This window comes from Formica exsecta, unplaced genomic scaffold (assembly GCF_003651465.1).
Source record: "Formica exsecta isolate Colony F162 unplaced genomic scaffold, ASM365146v1 scaffold224, whole genome shotgun sequence".
In the NCBI taxonomy this organism is placed as follows: Eukaryota; Metazoa; Arthropoda; class Insecta; order Hymenoptera; family Formicidae; genus Formica; species Formica exsecta.
Genome location: NW_021849538.1, coordinates 141165 through 164859, shown reverse-complemented (window position 1 = coordinate 164859; position 23695 = coordinate 141165). Strand labels below are relative to the sequence as shown.

At 33.7% G+C, this 23695-nt stretch overlaps 1 protein-coding gene across 3 annotated transcripts in view; it reads left to right on the top strand.

Annotated features, from left to right (window-relative positions):
* Positions 1 to 1709: 1709 nt before the first annotated feature.
* The window catches only part of LOC115235513 (protein gustavus), a 54599-nt gene continuing 32613 nt past the window's right edge, over positions 1710 to 23695 (top strand). The window contains exons 1-3 of one of the 3 annotated variants that reach the window (XM_029807362.1): positions 1710 to 2622; positions 3288 to 3423; positions 11794 to 11832. In XM_029807362.1, coding sequence (XP_029663222.1) covers positions 3395 to 3423; positions 11794 to 11832 — 68 coding nt within the window. In that variant the 5' untranslated portion in view covers positions 1710 to 2622; positions 3288 to 3394. Of the gene's footprint in view, positions 3424 to 11793; positions 11833 to 23695 lie in introns of all 3 variants that reach the window. The other 2 variants (XM_029807363.1, XM_029807364.1) reach the window with 2 other exon arrangements.

The following is a 23695-nucleotide window of genomic DNA, read 5'->3' as shown; positions in this document are numbered from 1 at the left end:
TGGTACTATAGAATATATATATGTATGTTTAATATCAGATGCAACGGAGTAAAGGCCACAAACGCGATCTTTCATGTCGTGAAAAAATCAAACGCACATATCTTTAATGAATCTTATCGAGTTATCGATTTATCATATATCTCGTTGACTATCGTGAACGCCTCTTCTAAAAACAATGTTGTCTTGTACCCCGAAAATTCGATAACTACGTAAACTGTCGGCGTCTCCGTGAAATTTCCCTCCGCTTGGGGCTCTATATCAACGTTTATGTCATGATTGAAAGCATGCGTAAAGCGCCACGAACGCTTATCCGAAACTATTCGACTGTAAACTCATCAAAGAATCTATCATTCTTGTCGGAATCTGTACAACGGAAGGAGTTCGCTAAACTGATAAAAAAAACATCGAATGAAATAAAATGTAACCAATCTAGTTAGACAAACAATATCGATACCGTCCAGAAACATCTCACATTCTCGTTTATTCGTCGCCAGAACAATGTAGTCGAGCCTCTCCAAGTAACCAGGAGTACGAAGCTCCATTGGAAAAAAAAAAAAAACTGCTTGTCACGGACGGTCTTTCCGGCGGCGTTTACGCCACTGTCTCAGGTTTTAGACGGTATTAATTATTAATCGGCCGACGAACGCACTCGCGCGCCTGTATATCGGCGCGGCAACGCGTATACATTTTTTCAGAGATAATTCGATGTGTCCGACCGGCTGGTAGGTTCGGGGAGAGGTCTGCGAAACCCCACTGAACAAGGAAGAACCCTCGTATTTCTCCTCGAACGCGTTCTCCGTCCATCTCTATCCGTTTCGCTTCTCTCTCTCTCTCTCTCTCTCTTTCTCGCTCTCGCTTTCTCTCTCGCGAATACAGTCCTCTCGGTAAATGTTCAGCGCTAGGCAGGCTTAGGCATAGGCGTAGGTTTGCGGGAGACCCGACTCCAAATGCCACTCTGTGTTATTAATACATTTTAGTCATAAAATAAATGCGTCCCATATTGAAGTACAAAGAAATACACTCGCCAGAGATATAAATTGTGTTTTAACGTGCATATAACGGACGTTTATTTCTCATTTGCATGTTTCATACCCCGATGCAGCTCGAGAAATTATAGTTTGTCTCGATCGAGTGTGATAATATTCGTGAAAAGAGAGATACATTATTATCGATAATTAATTATATTGTATACTTAAAAAGAGATTAAAAGAGTCTAGTTAAAGTAATAGCTACTCGCTACAATTACGTTGGATTTTTCTTTCGACGAGGATACAAAGAATTGCGAAATGAACTGATAATTTAAAAGTCACGAGCTAACGATAATAAACGGTTGGCCGTTCTAAAAATATTAAGTGGCAAGATAGATATTTCCAGGCAACTTTTTTGGGCAACATCACATTGTCATTGTGTGTAACACACTTTAGATAACGCAACAATGACATGCACGAATAAAGAACACGTGTTCTATTACGAACATTGTAGTAATAGAGGTTTATAATGATGATGATAATGATATTTACTGAACGGTATCGTCAATATAATTTCGGAGCAACTCTCGAAACGAATTATTAAAATTGTCATTATCTCATAATTTCCAAAATTCAATCTGTCAACATTTCACCGACAATCCTTTATCAGTAAAATCATAAAAAGCTGATACATATCTACAATAATAAAATTTACAATAAATATTACAAAATAAAAAAAAAAAAACCATATTTCTCCTTCTGTCGAAAAAATTTTCTCGCGAAGAAAAAAAAGATTTCCTGAAAATCTGCATACGCTGTGATCTCTACGCCAATGGCGACTGCATCAGCGTTCACACGGGGTCTACCCCACACGATCCCCACATGACTGTACCCGGGTTCCCTCTCCCCTCCTCTCGGTCCACCCCACGTCTCCTCTTCACCCATCGCTAACCCCTCACCCACCGCTCGATACATGTGAGCCGTTCGCCGCTTCAGTCGTCGTTGGAACGTCGCCGAGGTCGTACCTCCACTTCCACCTGGCATATCGGCGCGTTTACCTGCCTGCGTAAAACGGGAGAGCGCGCGCGCATACGTATATATATATATATATATATATATATATACACACATACACGCGTACGTACGTGGACGCCCGGTAATTTATGTTATACGCACGCGTGCATGCTGCTCGCATCGCGTAGCAGAAAGAAAACGGCCGGTGCTGGTGACACGAAGCGGATAAAAGTTCCGAGGGGAGAATACGACGAAGACGACACGACAACGAACGCTGTGTGCTTCGCCCTGAAAAGGCTGTTGCTGATAAGTGTGCGTGCGCGAACAAGTGTGCAATATCATTAACTTTTTTTTTCTTTTTTTCTTTTCTCCTCTCCGCGGGTCGCGTCATCGTCGGGAAAAAAAAACGGCGACGAGGTGTTTCCGAATCCCGTACAAAAAGACGGCCAAACCATCTCTTCCAGTGGCGATACTCGCTGTTATGATCTCGTTGAATTATGTCGAGGGATCGTGAAAAGGATGAGAATCTTCGGTCCTGTCGGTCCGGAAAGAGCATTGAAAAATTGACGATTTTCTTGTAACGTTATCTGCAAAATTTCGCGTAACGTAAACCTCCGAAATTTTCTCCTGACATTAGGCAGTAAGTAATAGTATAAACGTCACGCTTTATTTGTCATATGAAAATAATTAGATTAAATAAGCTCTTTTTTCGGAGAGTCAAGTATTCACTACGTTCGTTATAAAGATTTACAAAAAGTGCTCGATGATATATTCTTATTAATTTTTTAAATTCTATTGATTATTTATTTATAGATGTGTGTAATTTTATATAAAAAGTTACATAATATTTTCTGTCTTTTTTTCGCGAAATGCGAGTAAAGTCCATTGCATCAGCTGTCACTCTTGAGAGTCTACTCGCTTCTACCGCCATAAGCTTGGATTAATTTTTATCTTTATAATGCGTTTATAATTTTCACTATTAGTTTCGTTGGAATTTTAATTTAATTCCTTAAAAAAATTTCTGCTCATTCTTGTTTCTAGTTTCGATATCTTGAAATATATTTTGCGTCGAGAAAAAAAATATATAATTTTGATTGCAATCGAAAAAGAAGCTTAAAAGAATAAAATAGATAGATGTTTGAATGATTGATTGATCATCGAGCACAAAGAATTTCGGAGTAAAACGAGCGACGGAGAGCAAAGAGTGTTTTTAATATATTTCGAGTTATCATAAAATCCACCTCAAAACTATGACAAAATAATACAGTATAAGTAACACGAGGCGGTTTTGGTCGGTTTTTGAAGGATTTGGAAAAACTCGTTGACACAATAGTCGGGCTGTCAGCCAGGAGCGGATACGAACCAGAACCAAACACGAGAGGCATCCTGCCGGATACGTCGCGCATCGAGATATGGATTGGTCGTTGAAAGCTCGCCGAACGTAAGTTCCCGTTTACAATCACGAAATTCGAAAATCGTCCGAAAAATCGCGAACCCTTTGGTCCGAGTGAAAACGCTCGAATCTCGTCGATTGACCGCTCGTTCCGACGGAAAGGCCCTTCAGTGCGAAAGGCAAACGCATAGTGCGTTTTAAAATCCACGACACACCCGATACACAACGATACGCAGTGCGTTTCTCGGCCAGTTGCGTCGTTTCGCGTCAGCTGTTTTCGAATAAATCGAATCCAGTGTCATTTTTCGATGACAGGACGACCAAGTGGCGATCGAGAAAGTGTCAGATGCCCTTGATGACATATACCCCGTGTTGTGCAAAGAGATTTTGTGCTTTTTTTTTTTTATAATGTGAGCCATCGACACTTGTCAACGTCGATCCTTAATATCGACACGATTGTCAGTCGCTCGTTTAATCGAGAATTTTGTTCGAGAATTCGAACTGTCAGTATGTGCATTCGCTCTCATTGTCAGTGCTGCCTTAGAATCGGTGCCTACTCGCTGTACACCGACGAAAATAATACGTCCCAAGCGTAGCGCGTCATCGATAGACCGTGGGAATTGACAGAGGCGATGAGATCAGCACTAATTCGCGTTGCTGCGAAGTTCTCGCTTTTGAAATCCTCGCCGGACTGTCAAGTTCAAGACACGAATCGTGACGTTTGTGCAATAATTTCGGTGAGATCGATTCTCGACGCTGTGTAAATACGGCGAGTGTATCTCGAGATACGCGTAAATGCAAGCGCGCGGAGATCATTTTTACGTATTTTTAGCATCGAGATCGGAGTTCATCGGTATCATGTATTCACGTTGCTTTCGCGATTCATGCTTTGAGATTTCCAAAATTGTGCGTGACGCACGTCGTGGCATCGTCGACGATGAGCTAGCGATGCGTGGGACACGCGTGTTTTTCGCCAGAAATTTGTATCGCCAAAAACTCCGCGAAATCTTTGACCTCAATTTTCTTTATCTCTGACGATCAAAGATTCTTATCGAACAATACCAATTTTTATTTTCTTTATTTTTGAGCGAGGCTTTAGGCAATTGCCACGAATATTTCGCCACAATGCACGGTACGTTGGATAAAATATGATGATGCGCGGAAGAGTGTAATTTTGCCCCTGCGGAAGTCTTTCGTATTACAATGAAACGTCGAACACAATGACTGTGATACGATTACTGGCACAAGGAGTCTCAGAGGAGATTTTTCTACCAGTAGCTGAATCATATTTTTTTTTTCCACGTTCTCCAAGCTAGGAACTCAACACGTTATAAATAAAACTGCAAAATTTTAATATTCGCGTTTTTTTTTTCCTCGTCAATTGGAAATAATTTTTTTTATAGAAAACATAATAAATGGAAAAAGATTTAAATCGAATTCATTTCGTATTCCTTCACGAATAGAATTTACACTTCCAAAATAAAATGGCACTCTGTGTGTTAGTTAACTCGCAAACCTCGATAACCTAATTAAATTAATTTAATTTGATTAAATTAATTTAATCTAATCTTTTTGTCAAAAATATAACAAATAAAAAAAGAAAATAAAAAATTGAGAAGAAAAATATTTTTAACAAGAGAAAATTAATCATTAAATAAGGAAAGGACGTATTTTTCTCGACATTATTTGACATCCGACAGATTTTGCGACTTGAAGATTAAAAATATTCCTAATCTATATAGGAAGTGTACAGCCTAAAATCGTCATACGATTGTAAAGAGCTGATATTTTTCATTTCCCGCGAACGCTATGCTATAAGTGTGGATTATCTCGGTCGAGAGCCCTGGCAGAAGCATACAGGCTGGCCTTTCTCTCATTCATTATTCGTGCCGATTCCTAGCGTTTACTTGAAGTTATGACCACGCTCTCGGTTGCATAATGAATCGTAAGCCAACAATGCTGTCGCGTAATCGAATGGCGCGGACGTTTGTGTTCCATCTGCGAACCAGGGACGTGCATTCCCGCCTACAGAGTTTTCATAAAATGTAGGAAAATTACACAATATCGCAGATAGCAGCAACACATTATCCGTATAATTTTTGCTTCAAGAGAAACCTCTTAAAAGCATACAAACGGTCCTAGAGATAAGAGGAGGATTTTAATCGATCAGTAAATCGTGCGTTGACGTTGATCTTTTTTTTTTCTTATTTTTTAAATTAATTAATTAATTTATTTTTTATTTTTTTATTTTTTTTTCTTCTTACGCTAATGTTGTACGGATTAAAGTTTAGAAATTTGGTTTAGCGATGCTGGCTTTATGTAGCGAGCGATCAATTCGTAATCGATAGATCTCCGGTTCGATCCCGAACGTGTTCAAGGAATTTTCGAAAATTTGAAATTTTTATGACGTTTGGAAAGTTCACGTGTTCAAATGTCTTTGTTCGCTCCATCTTCCTCAGATACATTCCTTAATTTGTCAAATAACAAAAGATTCTTGAATTGTTCGAGACGATCAATCTTTTGGTACGCGTGTGCTTTTCTAAGCTTACTCTCCGCAGGAGGCATCATTTGTGTTTAAATTGACGAATAAATAACGGTTAGTTTAACTGATATAAAGAAGAAAGTTTAAAATTATCGATAATAACCATGATGAAACGCGATATATAAACTTGATATTAACAATAATAATAATAGTAACATTGGCAGCGATGATAATAATTACAAAATCCGATATGTAAATGGAAGTAATATTAGAACTATGCGTACGCTCATTGGATACATGCAATAATAACATTTTCACGATAATAGCTAAAATGGGGATGGGAAATCAAATTAAAGAACAGCCAGTTATTGGCGCATGGTGTTTAATAACACAACAATCGCGGGCAGGCATTAACGTCAGGCGAGCCGGCAAACATGGCGGGCAAATCGCACGGTTGATTTCGTGATGCGTGTGTGTATATGTATACTTGTGCGAGTGTGTGTGTGTGTATGAGCGCGGTGGGTCGGGATAACAACGCGTTCTAAATATATTCCGCATAAGATGGATATGTGCTGTGTGTGTTACGTGTTTGAGCAAAATCGTGACGTGCGTCAGCTGACCAATCCGGCCGACACGTATACGTAACATAGTCGGCGATAATATCGGCTATACAAATTAAATCGTCGTTGAATATTGGACGCCCGATATTGCGCATGATGAGATTAATTTCCACGAAACTTTTCCACGCCATCCACGTGCGGAGGTCGTCTTTTGATATCGATTTCATTTCCAATTTAATACGCAAGATATTCCGTAATTATATAGCGTTATTCAACTTAATGAAAAATGACTCGAAAAATCTCGAATCATTTTTTTACGATGTCTAACGAAGGAGGAATTGTCGAATAAAATTCATCGCGTGCCGGATAGTTACGTCACAAATTACATATGTTATCTATAGAACTTATTGATCTGTCAAAAAGCTCTGACCAGATGGATCTCATTTGACAATTTCTCTTTCGTTTAGGATTGGAAGAAATTAAATATTCAGGACTTTTCGATTCATTTTCCCTCAAAAAATAATGCTGTATAATTGATGGAGACGGACAATTTTATGTATAAAATATAATATTCACAGAATAGATTTTTGCCAAATAAAAATTTCTTATTTATATATGTTACATATAAGTACATATATAAATAAAAATTTTTATGCACAAAAGAAATTCTTTAGAAACGATTGATACCGCCCAGTCTATTTTATACTTTCTTTTCTTATACTTAGGCCGGCAAACTTTTTAAGCGCATTGATTAGCTAATTTCTAGAAACTCAAGAAATTTTCTATTTTGCAGCCAATCAGTATGCTTAAAAAGTTTATCGTACGATAAATGTAATATTATTTAAATATGTGTGTGTCTTTTATTTTCTTTTTTTTTTCCTATCTTCTATAAAAATATTGTTTCTTCCAAATTTTTAAAATTAACAATAAAAAGGTATTAAATAAGAGAACTATGAGAAAAAATACTAAATAAAAGAATTAATTGTAAGATTAAAAATACTAGATACAAGAAATGTACTAGAAATATACTAGATACAAAAAATGTAACTAGATATAAAAAATGAAAGAGCCGACAGTAAAAGAATTGATCTCATTGGCTGCTCTCCTCCTGTTCGTCCCTTCTTCCCTTCTATTATCTTCCCTTCCTTTTCTCCTTTTTTTTTCCTCTTCCCTCAAAAATGCTTTGGGTCTAAATCGTCTCATACGACGATGGCTGAGACATGTTTCTTTTTGCATTTAGTGTTTTATGTGAACAGTCGAGCCTAAATTTAAGTGTAAAAATAACGGGGAATGCGCAACAAAATTTCTGACCCACGAAGGTATGTAACATCAAAAATCCGTCCATACATATATAATAAATTATATAAATTGAGAAATATATTAATAATTATATTAGTAATTTTATGCCCATTAAATTTACAAAATTTTATTCTTAAAAAGAGATGTTTCTCGAAGAAAATATTCTAAAAGAATGTGTTACCACGTGTTTAACGATAAACATAAACCAGCGTGGCGTTGGTATATATATATACTACCGGCAAAAAAGCCGGTGAAACTAACCTTCAAAGATTTTTCTTGTTATATAATTTGTAATATTAATATTTAATAATAAGAAATAGCGCAGAAAGATTTTCTCTAGATAAAACTAGTAGTGTGCATGCATGTCTCTTTCTTTTTTTTTAGCGTCGAAAAAAGATATTTTTCGGATTCTCTAAAAGAATGTGGTACCACGTGCTATCATAGATCTGATTTACTTCTCTTTATATATGTTTTAAAAATTCTCTTTATATTCTTTATAAGTTTTTTTAGATAAAATTAGTATTATACATACGCCTTTCTTTTTTGAAGCGTTTAATATGTGACAGAAAAGATTAGTGTAAGATTAATATATTTATATTTTATATATTTTTTTCCTATTTTTGTGTGGAGAACTCACTTTTAAATAATTTTTTAAATATTATATTATATATTCTACATTAAAGTCGCATCAGTTCTTTACTTTATAAATAATTTGAATAATATAAGTAATTATTTTACAGTTTCTAATTTAGATTTTTTATTTGTAATTGAAGAATTTGTCTGTAAAATCAAACATTTCGATCGAAATTATTTCTTGTATAATATTTTCTTAAAATCATTATATTGTTCATTGTCAAATTTGAGCATTAACGTTCTTGCCTCCAACTCAGTTATGATCGAATAAACGATGTCGATGAACGTCTCGAAGGATCCACAATTCACTCCCCATAGCACTGACCTAAGGTGGAAGTCATTACGCTCAAGCTCTCATTACTCCTCGATCGAACGACCTCTTCCTTTTCCTCCTTTTTTCCACAACTTGACCCTTTCGTGTCGAGTCGTTCTCTTCGAAAAGCTGACTTTCTTGCGGTAACGCTAACAAAAATTTATCGCATCCTGCAGTTTTTAGAACGACTCGTCGATCTTCACATTTTTATTTCTCTCTTTACTCTTCTATTTGGCGGGAATTTCCTGAAAATTTTTAATCGCATATCGCGATCAAACCTAAAAGCATTATCGAGGGCAATCCAATTGAATACATTTGTATGGATACTTACGTAGTGCATTTTTAATCAAATAGATGTGCCTGGTAAACTTTGAATCCGATTTTCTTGATGCCTACTGCTTTCATGTTAACACAAGTCATCGGATGCGCTTAAGATGAAAATCATTCAAGGTTTCTTCTTTGTAACAAGATTCTTGCCTTTTTGGGCAAGAAAAATCTTGCTTTTAGTGCATTATTAGAGAAAATTAGTTGTAAAGAACAAACCTTCAGGCCTGGTCGAAAAAGCGTACAATGACCTTTAGAAGCGGTCACAAAAGCCCTCGTTAAAATATTCTTTTCAAATATTTTATAATCTATTAGTAATCAAAGTTATGTTTTTTTTTATTATTAATTACGTATATATTCTGCCATAATTTGTAACGCTTTTTAAATTATACGTGTCAACAGGAATATTTCATGGATGAAAATCTATTGCCTTATAATTATAATTACAATTATAATTATCTAGTTCTAATTATAATTACGTAGCGTGTTTCTTCATCAATTGTAATTGACTATAATTTCGACTGTTTCATATACTGTGAACATAAATCACGTATGATTTAACATCACAATTTGACTGCGAATTCGATATGAATAGCGAGTCGAGAACTTGGAATAAAATTACAAGATTTCTCAAATTTTTTTAAAACATATACATGTATATACGTAATTAATAATAGAGAGAAACATAGTTTTGATTATTAATTTTTATTATTAAAACATTAAATACTTGAAAGGAAAAAAAAATTTAACGAGGACTCTTGCAACATTATTAAAGAAGTATGATCCCATTGCATTTGTAGTATCGCCTACCTTATGAAGGGTTTTGCATCTTATTAGATGCTGCTGACGTTCATTGCTAAGATGCAACAGGTGGGCAGTTCATCAATCAGATCCAAAGTTGGAACTTTGAAATTCCAGTGATTCGGTATTGGAAACTCTCAAACTAGGAATCTTCCTGATTCGTCGAGATTTTTTTTTACCTGGAAAAAGGCGGAATCAATGCTGGGACCAATACTATACATAGAATTCGGCCGCCATTTTTAGCAGAAATACAAAACTCATCAGTGTTCAGACTTTAATTATAATAATGAATAATAATAATTACATGTAAATATAGCAATAAATTGTATCTTAAAAAGTTATTCTCAGGAAACATATAATACTATTATTCATGAGAATCTAACTTATCAACTATTTTTCGTATTTTATATAATGATTTTGTTTTAAAGATATTATATTTAAAAAAAAAAATATTACATTTTTTTATTTATTTATTAAAATTATTTTATTTTATGAAATTTATTTTTTTATCAATAATTAATTAGTTGTTATAGCTATTTCAATTTTTCAAAATCAACTATTCCAAAGCTGCTGCTTTATTCTTTGCCTATTGCATCATATCGTGAAATCACAATAATTTAATATGATAGAATTCAATTATGGATTAAAATAATATGTATATATATAATTATAGAATCGGACTGAAATTTCTGAGATACAGCGTAAAATTGTAAAACGAATATAACTTTATCTCTGAAAATTTGGAATGTGCATTATTGAGTTCAAATCAAATTTCTACTATTTATCGAATTATTGACTTGTGAGTATTATTTACTCTCTGTCTCTCTTTTTCTTTCCGATGTGTTCTCTCTATGATATTCGCCATGCCAGCCTGTTATATCTATGTTATACATATGTAAACAACATTACGTACACACATTGCGTGTATGACATACGCCTCCATTCATAAACCAAACTTCGCAAACTTTGTGTTTACAATACATCTATTATTTTGCTTGAGGGATGTATATCCCGGAGCATCGAATAAATAACGCATTCTCTTCCTCCCGCTTCCACTCTTCCTCGACATATTTCGAACAAAATTGTTCCCGAAATAATTCCCGAAAGTCATCGGATTGTTTCGTATTCGCAAAGCATCTGTTCTCACGAAAAGAAATGACGCCTTGAACAAAAATCGTCAAATATAATTTATTTTTTCGCTAAAGATATTTGATTATAAAAATAGAAATATTTTTTAATAAGCAAATATATAAAGTTCGTTATTCTTAACGATATTATCGCTTATCTTATTAAGATTATTTCTATCAGAGAAAGGACGTTAGCATAATTATTCGACAGAGAAGTTTAGGAGGAAAGATTATGTCTTTTTAAATTTTTGGCGAATTGACTCGGTAAAAGGGTTCTAAAAGAAGCATAATACTTCTATCATATTTCTAACACATCATGTGTAACCGAATAGTGGCATATATACACCACGTGTCGTGTCGATTCTCGGTAATGGAACACCCGACGAAAGAAAGAATTCCCCCATTTCCTTTTCGGCATTACACTCGAGCTTTCTTAATAGGCGCCAATCGGCATCTTTGAACCCAAGAGAACACAGACAGCCAAGTGCATTAATTTCTTTAACGAACATTTTCGCTGACGGATGTACAAGACTTAGCGCCTTATTAATGTTCAAGGAACGTGACATGTAATATAATAAAATTTTATATAGTTATGAAATTTTTTTTGAAATGTGATACAACGTTGCGACATTAATATTATTTTTCTGCGAAAATGCAAGTGTGTAAAAAAATTCTTGAAATGTTGACTTGATATATACGAAATATCAAAGATCTGGAAAATTCAAATATTGAGAATATTTTTATAAATATATGCTTGTATAGTGAAAGTGTGTTTTAATATAATTTAATTTACATACGTTGCGTGTGATAAATTTTTTAATCTAGATGCGATATATCAAGCATTTGAAAAATGACTATTCTTTCATTTTTTTCTTTCAGAGTGGACCGTTTCGTAGCGAACAGAAATGAGGACACGAGGTATATAAATTATTTGACATTTATAAAATTCAAATACACACATTCCTATAATTTTTTTTAAATTCTCTATAATTCTCTCTCATTTATATCTTTAATTAATTCAATTCTCTACTCAATTCTATTCAATATTACGATAAAACATTTTTGTCACAAATCTTTAGTGCAAAGCGTATATTTTTAAATTATTTTTTTATAACTTTGAAAACCGCAAATATCAGTTCGCAGACAGTTATTAATTCGCTTTTAATTTTTTAAATTAATTTTTAATCTGAAATTAATCTTTCTAAAGTTAATTTTTAAAAATAGCTTTTTTTTTAATCTTTGCTTGAAGATAGGACATATAAATTAAACAATACGCAAACATTAAAAAAAAAACTAACATTGCATTTCTATGATAATAAATAAAAAATAATTAATTTAAAAAAAATATATTTTTTTATAAAAATATGGAACCAAATTCTTCCCAAAAATTCAATATAATTGTTAATTTTTTATACTGCTCGTCCGTTGATGTATATCCTATATTGCTTGCATGTATTGGATCTGTGATAGAAATGTTTTATTAAATTTTTATTTTATCTTATTTAAATATAAGAAACGAATTGCGAATGTGTTTATCAGACTTATATTTGCTTGTGCGACAATATCGTCGTTTATTTTGCGAAGGGATAAACACGTTACAGTTTCACTTGTACGAATTTATTTTAACTTTGTCAAATGGGCAGACAAAGCTAATAACAAAAAATTAATCTACAAAGAAAATAATTTATAATAGAATTTATATGAAAGACTATTATCGATCTAAATTATTAAAATTTAACGGCTCCAAAATGCTTGAAATTAACACTTTGCAATTGCTTTATTTATTATTTTTATATCAAAAAAAAATATATCGGGAAAATAATCTTTTGGAATCTGAATCCACTAAAAATACATCAAATATATCAATTAAAATGCAGTTAATTGTAACCATTCGAGTTGCAACCAGATGATTTTAATCAAAAAAGTCGTAATAATGACAAGTAAAATTAAAAAAAAAAACATTTGATCAAGATTTCTCGGTTAAAAGAAAAAAAATCGTTAATGTCTATTAGATGGAGGCAACAGTATTTTTAATACACGCTCGTGAAAATAACGGCGGTAGCTTCAGTCTAGACTAACGATAAGCGCGCTCTTAGACTGTGTCGTCATCGAGTAGCAGCTGTTTCCATTCAGCCTCGCCCTTCTTAGTTGGCGACTTCCTCTGCAGCACTTTTAATTAACGCGCACAAGACACGCTTCCTATTTCGTCTTTCTTTGCGAACGATTCGTGTACCGAATAAATTCCGGGCAGTTTGAACCGGAAAGTATACACGTGAAATATCCGAAAATCAACGTTTTTTTTTTTTCAAATTATAGAATCCTAATATAGGATTTAAACTGCATTCGGTCTATCCGAGGTACAGTATCCGATACTGAATATAAAAATTTATTTTCGAGAAGCTAAGATATCGCTAACTAGAAAATTTCTTGGACCGGCGCGATTTAATTGAATATTAAAAAATTAAAATATTATACATTACAATTAATATATAATAAGATTATATTTGTATTTTTGTAGAATCTTCTTATACAGAATTTATAATTTATGCTCATTAATTACATAGCTGTTTCTTAATATATTTTTAAAAATCTAAATTTATGTTTTGTTCAAAATTATGAAGCCTCCAAAATTGAAGGTCTTCCAAAAAATGTGTTATACACATATGTTATATATAGTATATTATATATATAACAAAATTATAATTGTACTTTTGTACAATGTTCTTATGCAGAATTCATAATTTATGCTCATTAATTATATAGCTATTTCTTAATATATTTAAACAAATCTAAATTTATGTTTTGTTTAAAATTATGGAGCCTCCAAAATTGAAAGTCTTCCAAAAAATGTTATACACATATGTTATGTGTACTTGGGTTATACTGACAATGAGATATTCTTCTCTGTGCTTTTAATATTTACTGAAGGCATTTTAACTACGAGAAAAATATATAAAAGCAAGTCCATCTAGTGATAATATAAATCTCCAGATCTGTTTACCTAAATTTGTCTTACGCTAACCTTGCGATATAGAAGAATCACAGGTTGTAATAATTCGCTGTTTACACTTCGAGTCGTGTGTACGACATGTATATAAGATACGTCGAGTAGAGTCGACTAAGCAGAATCGACTAAGCAGAGCTTAGAGTTCAATCGAAAAAAGTCGACGTATATCTAAAGACGTTTATTTTTCCATTATTAATATTAATATAATAAAAATATTCTGTAAGATTGCAGAATAATGCAAATATGGAAAACACAAATATAGAAAATAAATATATAGGCAGATTGATAAGATATATATAAAAAGAAAATTACACAATTTATTTGGCTGAAAGTTTTATAAGTACATATATTTTTATTTATGCAATATTTGATATAAAGGATAAGAGAATAATTTTAATTGTCAAATTATGCTATTGCTAATCATGCGTAATTCATACATAATATTACATAGCATTTTGCTTCTATTGTAAAATTAAAATTCTGATTTTACTGATGATCTTCAGCAATTCAGTTTTTGAAAAATTCTATTGTCTTATACACACGACTCGAGAAAAAATATAGTGTATTTAGTCAGATATATATAACATTTAAAATGTCAAATTTTTAAGAGATTAGGCTATAAATGATTCTGTTTTTCAAAATTTTGATATCAATTATATGATATATGCAGAGAAAGATTTTTTTCAGAAAAAGATATATAAATATGTATAGTGTGTTATAATGTTTTAATTTTTTGAATCCTAATTATTTCGTATCAGAAAGGTTGCAGGTTGAAATTAAAATATTATAATGCGTTGTATGCATTTATATTGACAGAGTAAGGTGAGACACGAGATCAAACGAGGTCTAGAATGATGACTAGAAATCGATCGATGACTAGAAAATGACTAGAATTGACTACCGCATCTTTTATTGTTTGCTCCGATATAAATTATTATCTTTTATTGCGAGAAGGCAAGTGTCTGCGATGAAGAGAAGAATACTGATAAACTTATATGTTCTTACGTATAGCCCTTTCAGTATCTATATTCATCTTGCAATAATCGACTATAATTTATAAAAGCAAACAGAAAAGATATGCGATGTTATATTGCATTAATAAAAATGATATTTCAAAATCTGCTTATAAAAAAATTCGAATTTCTATTAATTTAATACAAGATTAAATGCATATGATGATTTATGAGAACAAATGATATAAAATTTCAATTCTTATTACAAGATAATTTTTCTTTCAATTTTGAAATGCATTAATTGAATTAGAAGAGAAATATTTGCATTACTATATGACATGAATGCAAATTTAATTGCTACCGACACAAACTAATTAATTATATGCATCTTGCATCATCACGCGAGAAACATTATTTTTAACGCGCTTAAGAAGCTACGCAAATTTTCGCTAGTACTCGAGCAGTAGCAATTTTCGACAAGGGCTATTGAAACGCATTCTCAACGAGCCTTAATTGGACTCACTTATGTTCAGAGCGGATATCAATTAGACGCGGTCTCCCTGTGAAAATAAATTTTTTTATCGAATTATTATTTTACGAATAAATTTCACAAAAGACATCTCAAAAATTATCTACTACTTATCTTTAAAGAATGTGAAGTCGATTTTTCTTTAGCTATTCACTTGGACGACAATCTTGTTCCCCCATATAAGTAAGTTAGTATAAGTTAGCATTAAATATATCTTGTATAAAATTAGTTAGAATTTAAAATAGCAATTAATCTAAATTTATATTATTAACATATATATCTTAAATAAATATCTAATACTATTAATATATAAATATTAGAATTAATTCGTCATCTCCGGATAAGTTTTATTTTTAATCGCTTATACTAGACTGGAGAAAAGAGTAAAAGAATGAACATCGAAATTTTGATATTAAAAAGAAGCGTTATTTCTCTTGTTATCAAAAATAAGTGCAAAAAAAAAAATTGTGCGATTTTTAAAACGTTTTTCTATTGTATAATTTCTTCAGAGTGTCTTATCTCATATGGCACGAGGAAATTTATCGATTTGTTGACGTGGTAGTACATTTCCGCCACCATCTAAGAACGGATGGTGGCAATTTACAACGAATTTGAATACAATAACGATCGACGCGTCATCGACGCGAATGGGCGACGCGGCTGCAATAAATCCGTTCGTTCTTCCGCAAGACATCGATTGGAGATCACCGATTGGAGCGCATCATCATGGAGATTCGTTGCGGGCAGAGGTCTTTCTTTGCATCAAATGTGCGTTTACAGACATCAGATGTCCCATGAAATCGAAGTGACCGCGATTCCGTTTCGGGCTGGAAATATCGGAAGTGACAGTTTTGACAATCAGCTGTTCACTATGATCTTGCATCGTCGGTCATGAGGAACGCGAAATACGATACTATTATTTATTTAATATCTTGTTTGTAAGGATGCTGGAAAGCTACGTTTGCTCAATTAAAATTTTATCGAAAATTTAATAATATTTTTTTTTTGTATTTATATATTTTTTTATTATTATTATTTTATATATTATTATTAGATTACATAATTTTAGGCTTTTTGTTATAAAAATATATGATATATGAAAAATTAGAGAACTTGAATAAATAATCTTTTTTTCGCTGAGAAAAAATCGACTTCAAATTCATTAAAAAATCTCTATCATTGAAAGAACTCCGAATGTGATTTCGGAATATTTTTAATTTATGGTATTAATTAATGAAATAACAATATTGCTCAAAAATATTGTTAAAGTAGCCATAAAGATCCTTGTAAAAGATCCTTATAAAAATATGTGATAAAAAAATATATTATAATACATTATAAAAATATGCGATACAAAATATACAGAGCGAGAGAAAGAAACAAATTTATGGAGCCACTAACGTACGCGATGAGAATTTATAATATTGTTTTAAAAAAAAAAAGGAATTTAAAGCAGCGGCAAACAAATCCTCGCCTATACTCTCTCCTTGTAATCTCTCCGCGAGACGTTCACCCCTCCCACATTATTATATCATCGCGAGAAGGTATTTTTACATCCAACTTTCGACGACGCGACTCGTGCCACGCATAGGCGGCGAGACGTCAGGCTCGTCGAGAGTCCGGGCACGTGCGCGCGCGAAAAGGGAGCGAGAGGATGACCCTCGCCGTACATAACAGACGAGGGAAGGCTCTCTTTTTCGTAAGAGACCGACGAGAGAAATATACCATCAAACGTAACACGCATATACGAATACCGGGGGCCCGAATATACGCGTTGCCCCATTCTCCTGTCCGCTGACCCATTTGTGAAACTCGCGCGTTGCCACACCATCTTCTGCACCCGATTATTACAACACTTTACGAATTACGCGGTCCTCAGGTCTGTGCCAGTAAGATTTTACGAGACTCGCTTTCCGCCGATCAATCGGTAAAAAAAAAAAAAGATGAGAGAGGATTTCTAATCGTAATATACCAAAAAGATGTTTGCAAAAAAAGACCTTTATGCAAAAATAAAATGTGGAATAATATTTTATTTAACATTTTATTTTATTTTACTTTAGAAATAAATTTTAAAATCTATCGGGTGTGCACTTGAATAATTAGAAGTCGATTTTAATGAATTTCGAAAGATTTAGAATGATTTCAGAATGATAAGAAATTAAGAGAATTATTTTATTGGAGAAACCATTCTCAAAATAATTAATTCAAATAAAATAATGACTCAAAAATTCAAAAATCATAAATTCAAAAAATTATCATAAAATTCTGTAGTTTGCGTATTGCTGGGAATATATTGTTTACGAATATGAAGTGAGCGACTGTAGTTTACTGATTTCCATCGTTTTCGACGCAATATATAATATTAAAATTTCCTTTATTTCACGTAATCGAAGATTATCTTCTTGACGGCCGCGCACGGCGAGTGAAAGAGTAAAGGTATTAAAAATTATAGCGCAATTGTAGGGAGGAACGAGAAGAAACGAATTGGATTTACGAGACGACACGACAAAGGCCTTTATACGGTTTCGAGGGAACAAGGAGTGCTCTGGAAGGCCGTATCGGTCAGAGCCCCCTGTATAAGCGGCTTTATCGGACACCGGTGCATACAGCGATAAAACGGATATCAACGCGTGTAATTCGCTGTATGCTCTTTTTCTCGTCTTTCCTTTCATGTCGTTTATTATAAGACCGCCTCTTTCCAGAGCGATCTTTTGATGTTGGAAAAAAAGAGAAGGCCACGACAGTTATAAATAATTTTTTTAAGAAAAAAACGGCGCGACTAAAGATATCCCTCTTGCTCCGCTCTTGCCCGCGTAAATTCACTGTACGTTAATTTTTATTTAGTCATAAACATTTTTTGTATCATAAAAATTTAAATAGTAAAATTGCATTAATTTTTGAAAAATTATAATTTTTTTTTTTTTTTTTAGATTAATATTTTTAATAAAATAATAAAATAAATATTTTTTTAATATATATATTATATATATTAATTTTATTCGTGTTACATTAGAAAATATTCTCGAAAAGTTACTTGTTATAAATCTATTTTAAAAACTATAATTTGTGATAAAATTTGGGACGAAATTTTATTTATAACCGATATATAATGATATATAAATATGTCGTGATTTAAAAAGGATTTTCAAAATCTGTGTTAGATATATATCTTGTAAAATCAGGAATTTATTCTGGGAACGATTTCTCCAATAAAATAACTCTCTTAACTTCTCAGCCTTCTCTGAAATCATCCTAATTAAATCTGTCGAAATTCGTTGAAATCGATTTGCAATTATTAAAGCGCACACCCGATAGATTTTAGAAATCGTTTCTCTCGAAAATAGAAGATCGTGATTATGTAAAAAAGTGTTACTCCACATTTTATTTTTGCATAAAGAATCATTTTTTTGCCGGGTGTATTATGATTAGACGTCCTGTATATAATGTGTCGAGTCAATTACTCGATACATGATAAATGCGTATAATTAGATGCACATTGAAAAAGAAGAGGTAAAACGTCTAACACGCGAAAATTTAATTCGATCTCGCTACTACGGTCAAATTACATTCTACAAGATGGTTACAAGAGAGGAAATTAATCACTTGGCCTGAACAAATTACGAGGATCCTTGCGTAATCGAGAAACATCCGCTGCAGATTTTTTTGGTCAGCCTTATGGAATAGGAGGAGAGAGTACGCATATATATATATATAATATAATGTATAATAAAAATATATATGTATAATATAATGTGTATAATAAAAATATATATTCGCAGAATATGAGATTCTTCGTGCGTTGATATCGAGAGAAGAAATCGAGTGTTGCACGAAGCCAACGAGTGGGATAAATAGAGACGGTGACGATGTGTAAATAAAGTATAAACATATGTATGCGCGTGTATTTTATCTGTATGCGTAAAAGCGAATTACGTCTCACGAAGGTCGTGAGACCGGTGGCATCGTTATAAAAGGTAAGACGGGGGCTACATACGCGATTCCAGAAAGGCGAAGCTTTGAAAAAGTGTGCCTTTCCCCGTCGTGGGCAGAGACGCGCTCGCCCATCTAGAAGGGACCTCGTCAGTGAAAGACAGGAACACGAGGAGAGGAGAGAGTGATGAGCTTCTCTCTCCGAGCCGTGTTTAGCTCTTCGGAGCAAAGTCGTGTACTAATATTGTAACAGCGTGGCGTAGTATATATTATTATTTTATTTTTCTTACTTTTTCTGCTTTAAACGAAAAAATGCGCACATTATTCTCACACATATATATATATTTATACGGGGTGTCCCGAAATTCACGACTAAAAATATTATAACGGAAAAGTTTTCGAGAAATTGAGTAAAAAAATAATTTGCGATTTTTTTTATATCCCAAGTAATAGTTTTTCAGATATAAAGCTTGTCAATCACAGGATACATTTAGACAGTCGCCTGTTTATGAATTATACGTACGTCACTGAACTAGCGTACACGAACAGACGACTGTCTTTAAACATCCGTCCGTGATTGGCCAGCTTTAAATTCTTACGTCACAGATATTACTGCTTGAAATAAACAAAATCATAAATAATTCTTTTACTTGATCTTTCGAGAATTTTTCGTGATAGTATTTTTTAGTCGCGAATTTAAAGATTTGCATACATACATATGTATGTGTATTTATATTATTGTGCATACAAAAAAAAAAAAAATGGAAAATAGTATCAATACAAATGACAGTTACAATGCAATATTGTTTTCTCATCGTTCCAGTTTGCATTACTTGCAACTTACATTATTGTAAATTTTGCTCATATCGCGATTAAAAATTTAGCGCGATAGTCAAAATATAAAGCCGCTGCTCGAGAAAAAGATAAGTTTCTCGTATAATAATTAAAATTGTCGATGATAAATTTATTAGGCAATTTAAAAAATATTTCGTTGATAAACGAAATGGGAGTAATACATGAAATGCCATGATAAATGGACCTGTCATTCGAATTCAATGCATGGTGCAATCAAATGTCAAATCAATGAGGTACGTATATGTCTTTTTTTTCTTTTTTTTTAATTAATACTATTAATAAAAAATTATCGTATTTCCTGGCCCACGATTTTTCTCAATTTACAGTAATTTATTAATACGTAATAGAAACTCTCGAATCATATATAAACATATGGGACAAGCGAGATACAGAAAGACACCAGATACGAATTAAACGCAATGCTTGTTCGAAAGATGACGATTAAGTCGATATTATTCATCAGTCGATCTTCTTGGTCGCTTAAGCTAACGTGATCATTCCAGAGCGGAAAGATATGGTTCAACGTAAATACAGGACAGATATAGAGAGTAGGGTTATCTGGTCTCTCGAACCTTTAAACAGAATTAATCTCGTTCAAGCCATGAGCCGGAATCGTACGATCCTAGTCCGAATCTCCTTGTGAAGAAGTAAACCGTGAGACACAACACGATTGCAGATTCAATTAAACTGCCATTATTTATTTCGCGAATAATTCCTGATATATTATCAGGTTCAACCTGACCGATTAAATAAAAGATTAAATAAATAAATAATTTACAACATGATAATTTTGTTAGTTAAAAATCTTAGAAGATAAATACCTGATCTGCTCGAGCGGAAATTTTTTCGGAGGAAAAAAATACTCTCCCAAAAATCCATCGGCTCTTGTTACCCACGTGGCTTATCAGTATGTTTCGTCACAGGGCCAGCTTTTATTTCAACAGTGCACTATCAGCCTTAAGCAATGTTTTACCGCGATACACAACGGCAGCAGTTGTGCCCGATGGCGTTATCGGTCCGAACTGTAGTAAAAAAAAAAAAATTGTAAAAGACGGCGCGCAAAAACGATTCCGCGATTTATCTTCCTGCTCACGTATCAGCGAGTGATTTACGCAATCGGGGCGATTTACGCGTAGTAACGTTCGAAACCAAAAATAAAAAAAAAAAAAAAAAAAAAAAAAAAAAAAAAGATTGAAAGAACTGACGTTTGGAAAGCGACGGCGAAATCCTGAAAATATTTCCCTCATCCCGCATTTGAGACAATCCATGCGAGGAATTGCGAAGGTTTTGTTTTAACGTATCCAACGCGCAGTCGACGTACGATTTTGTGTGTGTGTGTGTGTGTGTGTGTGTGCAGATGTCGAAAGAGAGCAAAGAACCATGAATTTTCAACCGAGTGCGGACGCGAATTCGCGAGGGCTATTGAAGAAAGTCGCTGCGTCCGAAACACTGAATTAACGCGAAAGGAACATGAATGGCACGAATTTTTTAACGTTTCAAATGCAACCGAAAGAGCGAAAAACCATGGCACTTTCAGACGAGCTCGAATAAATCCGGATCGTGTTACATCGAATGTTCGCATCAAATGTTCATTCGTAGAAATAAAAGATAATTGAATTTTTAAAATCTTGCAGCGCAAACATTTTATTCCAACAATATTCGAGAATATGTTTTCTTTTTTTTTTTTCTCTTCGCTTTTTATCCTCGTGTTTTCGAAATAATAACTTTTTAATATTAATCGCCGAGTCGGCATTTCATTCCTCATCTCCGGTGTATATCTTATTTTTTTCTATCTCCCCCTTTATTCGGGCAACGAAAGAGCCCACCTAACAATGATCCCGCATGCGGGTTGCATTCTATTCTTCCTCGTGTCTCTCCTTCGCGAGTCAGAACGAAAAATCGACAAGAGGGGAAGGGGAGATGAAATCTTGTCCTACGAAATCGTTTTTCTGTCGCCGCACACGATATTACGAGATCGGACGAGATGCCTATCTGCCTCGCGCATTAGCATTGAGCGACCTTTCCCCGTCCGCTTCCACGTTGCTAAAAAGATCACGAGATGGATCCGTGTCGTGAGTCGATCTCGTTCGAAAGAGAGCCGACGCGGTATCGATTATGGAATAAAATTGCCCCTCGCTTTCGCTTTTCACGCGAAAAGGTCGGCGACGATCGGAGCCGCGCTCTGATTTTCGTCTATTCTCGCTTTGACACGTGTATTTCGTTGACATCTGTCAAATCACCGCGAGGCAAAGTGTCCATTATCTCTTAAACCAGATCGATCAAAATTCGAAATGTCATACGTATAATTAATTTGTCAAAACCTGTCTCAAGCCTGAATTTTCTTCGATATTTAATTAATATAAAAAAGTTCAGTCTTGAGACATTACAAATTTCAATGAGATGCAAATTCATACGAGAACTGTTCCAAGTAAATGACTTGTCAGATTAATTCAATTTGCGAATCGGAAGCCGCGAGTGTGTGTGTGTCTCGCTTTTTATTTCTGTTTTTCCCGGCACGAATTTTCCTGACATCAAGCTCCTCGACAAGGTTTTCTTTTGAATTCTCGATCAAAGCCTCCTCTTTACAGTTTATCATCGAGAGAGCCTCCTTTACTCTCCGAGTGAATATCTACGCAAAGTTTCACAAATTACAGTCACATATTCACACAGAGTGGTCGCGGGTCTTTATAATTAGTGAAAGGAGAACTCGGAGGGGAAAGAGAGAGAGAGAAACATATTTCGACATATTTCGACTACAAAATATAAAAGGGAGAGGGAAACCGCCCGCCTTCATTTCGCCTCTCGAGCGGAGCCGAGAGCTTCCGCACCGCTCGCCGCTCTTGCCTTTCATATCGACTTTTACCAGTCGTAAAACCGTATCGCTCGAAACCGTCGGTCGACCATTCCGGAGCATTACGATCGACAAAAAGACAGCCTTTATACTCGGCGTCCGTTGCGCTTTAAACCTCTCCCTCCCACAACCCCATCCTTAAACGACGCCACAACCGGTACTAAAAAAGACCGCAATTTGAAATTTTTTACAAAAGAACTATCTCTCTTTACCTTCTGTCAATTTCAAAACTCTCTTTGTTATACACTAAAAGCGAGTTTAGCGTATTTTAAATAAACATTAAATTAGACATTAATTAAATATTAATCCACCTGTATTCCTTCTTTACATAAAATATATAAAAAAAATTTGTTTTTCAATTTTATTATAAAATTGAAAATTGAAAAACTGAAATTTATTATAATTATTACTATTATTTATTATTATCATTATTATTATTATTGACGAGGGGTTAATTAACATAGCCTTTTATTAATAGTTTAACGAATAATGAAGAAGCGGCGCATTGTTTTGTGTGTGTAAGTAAATTTATTAATTTATTTCACAAAGCGTTTTATATTATCGGCACGTCTTTAAAACAAAAGTTCGCAAAAAAAATGATCGTAACTAAATTGAAATTCGTTAAATCACGGCAACAAAAGTATTAGGAGTATATA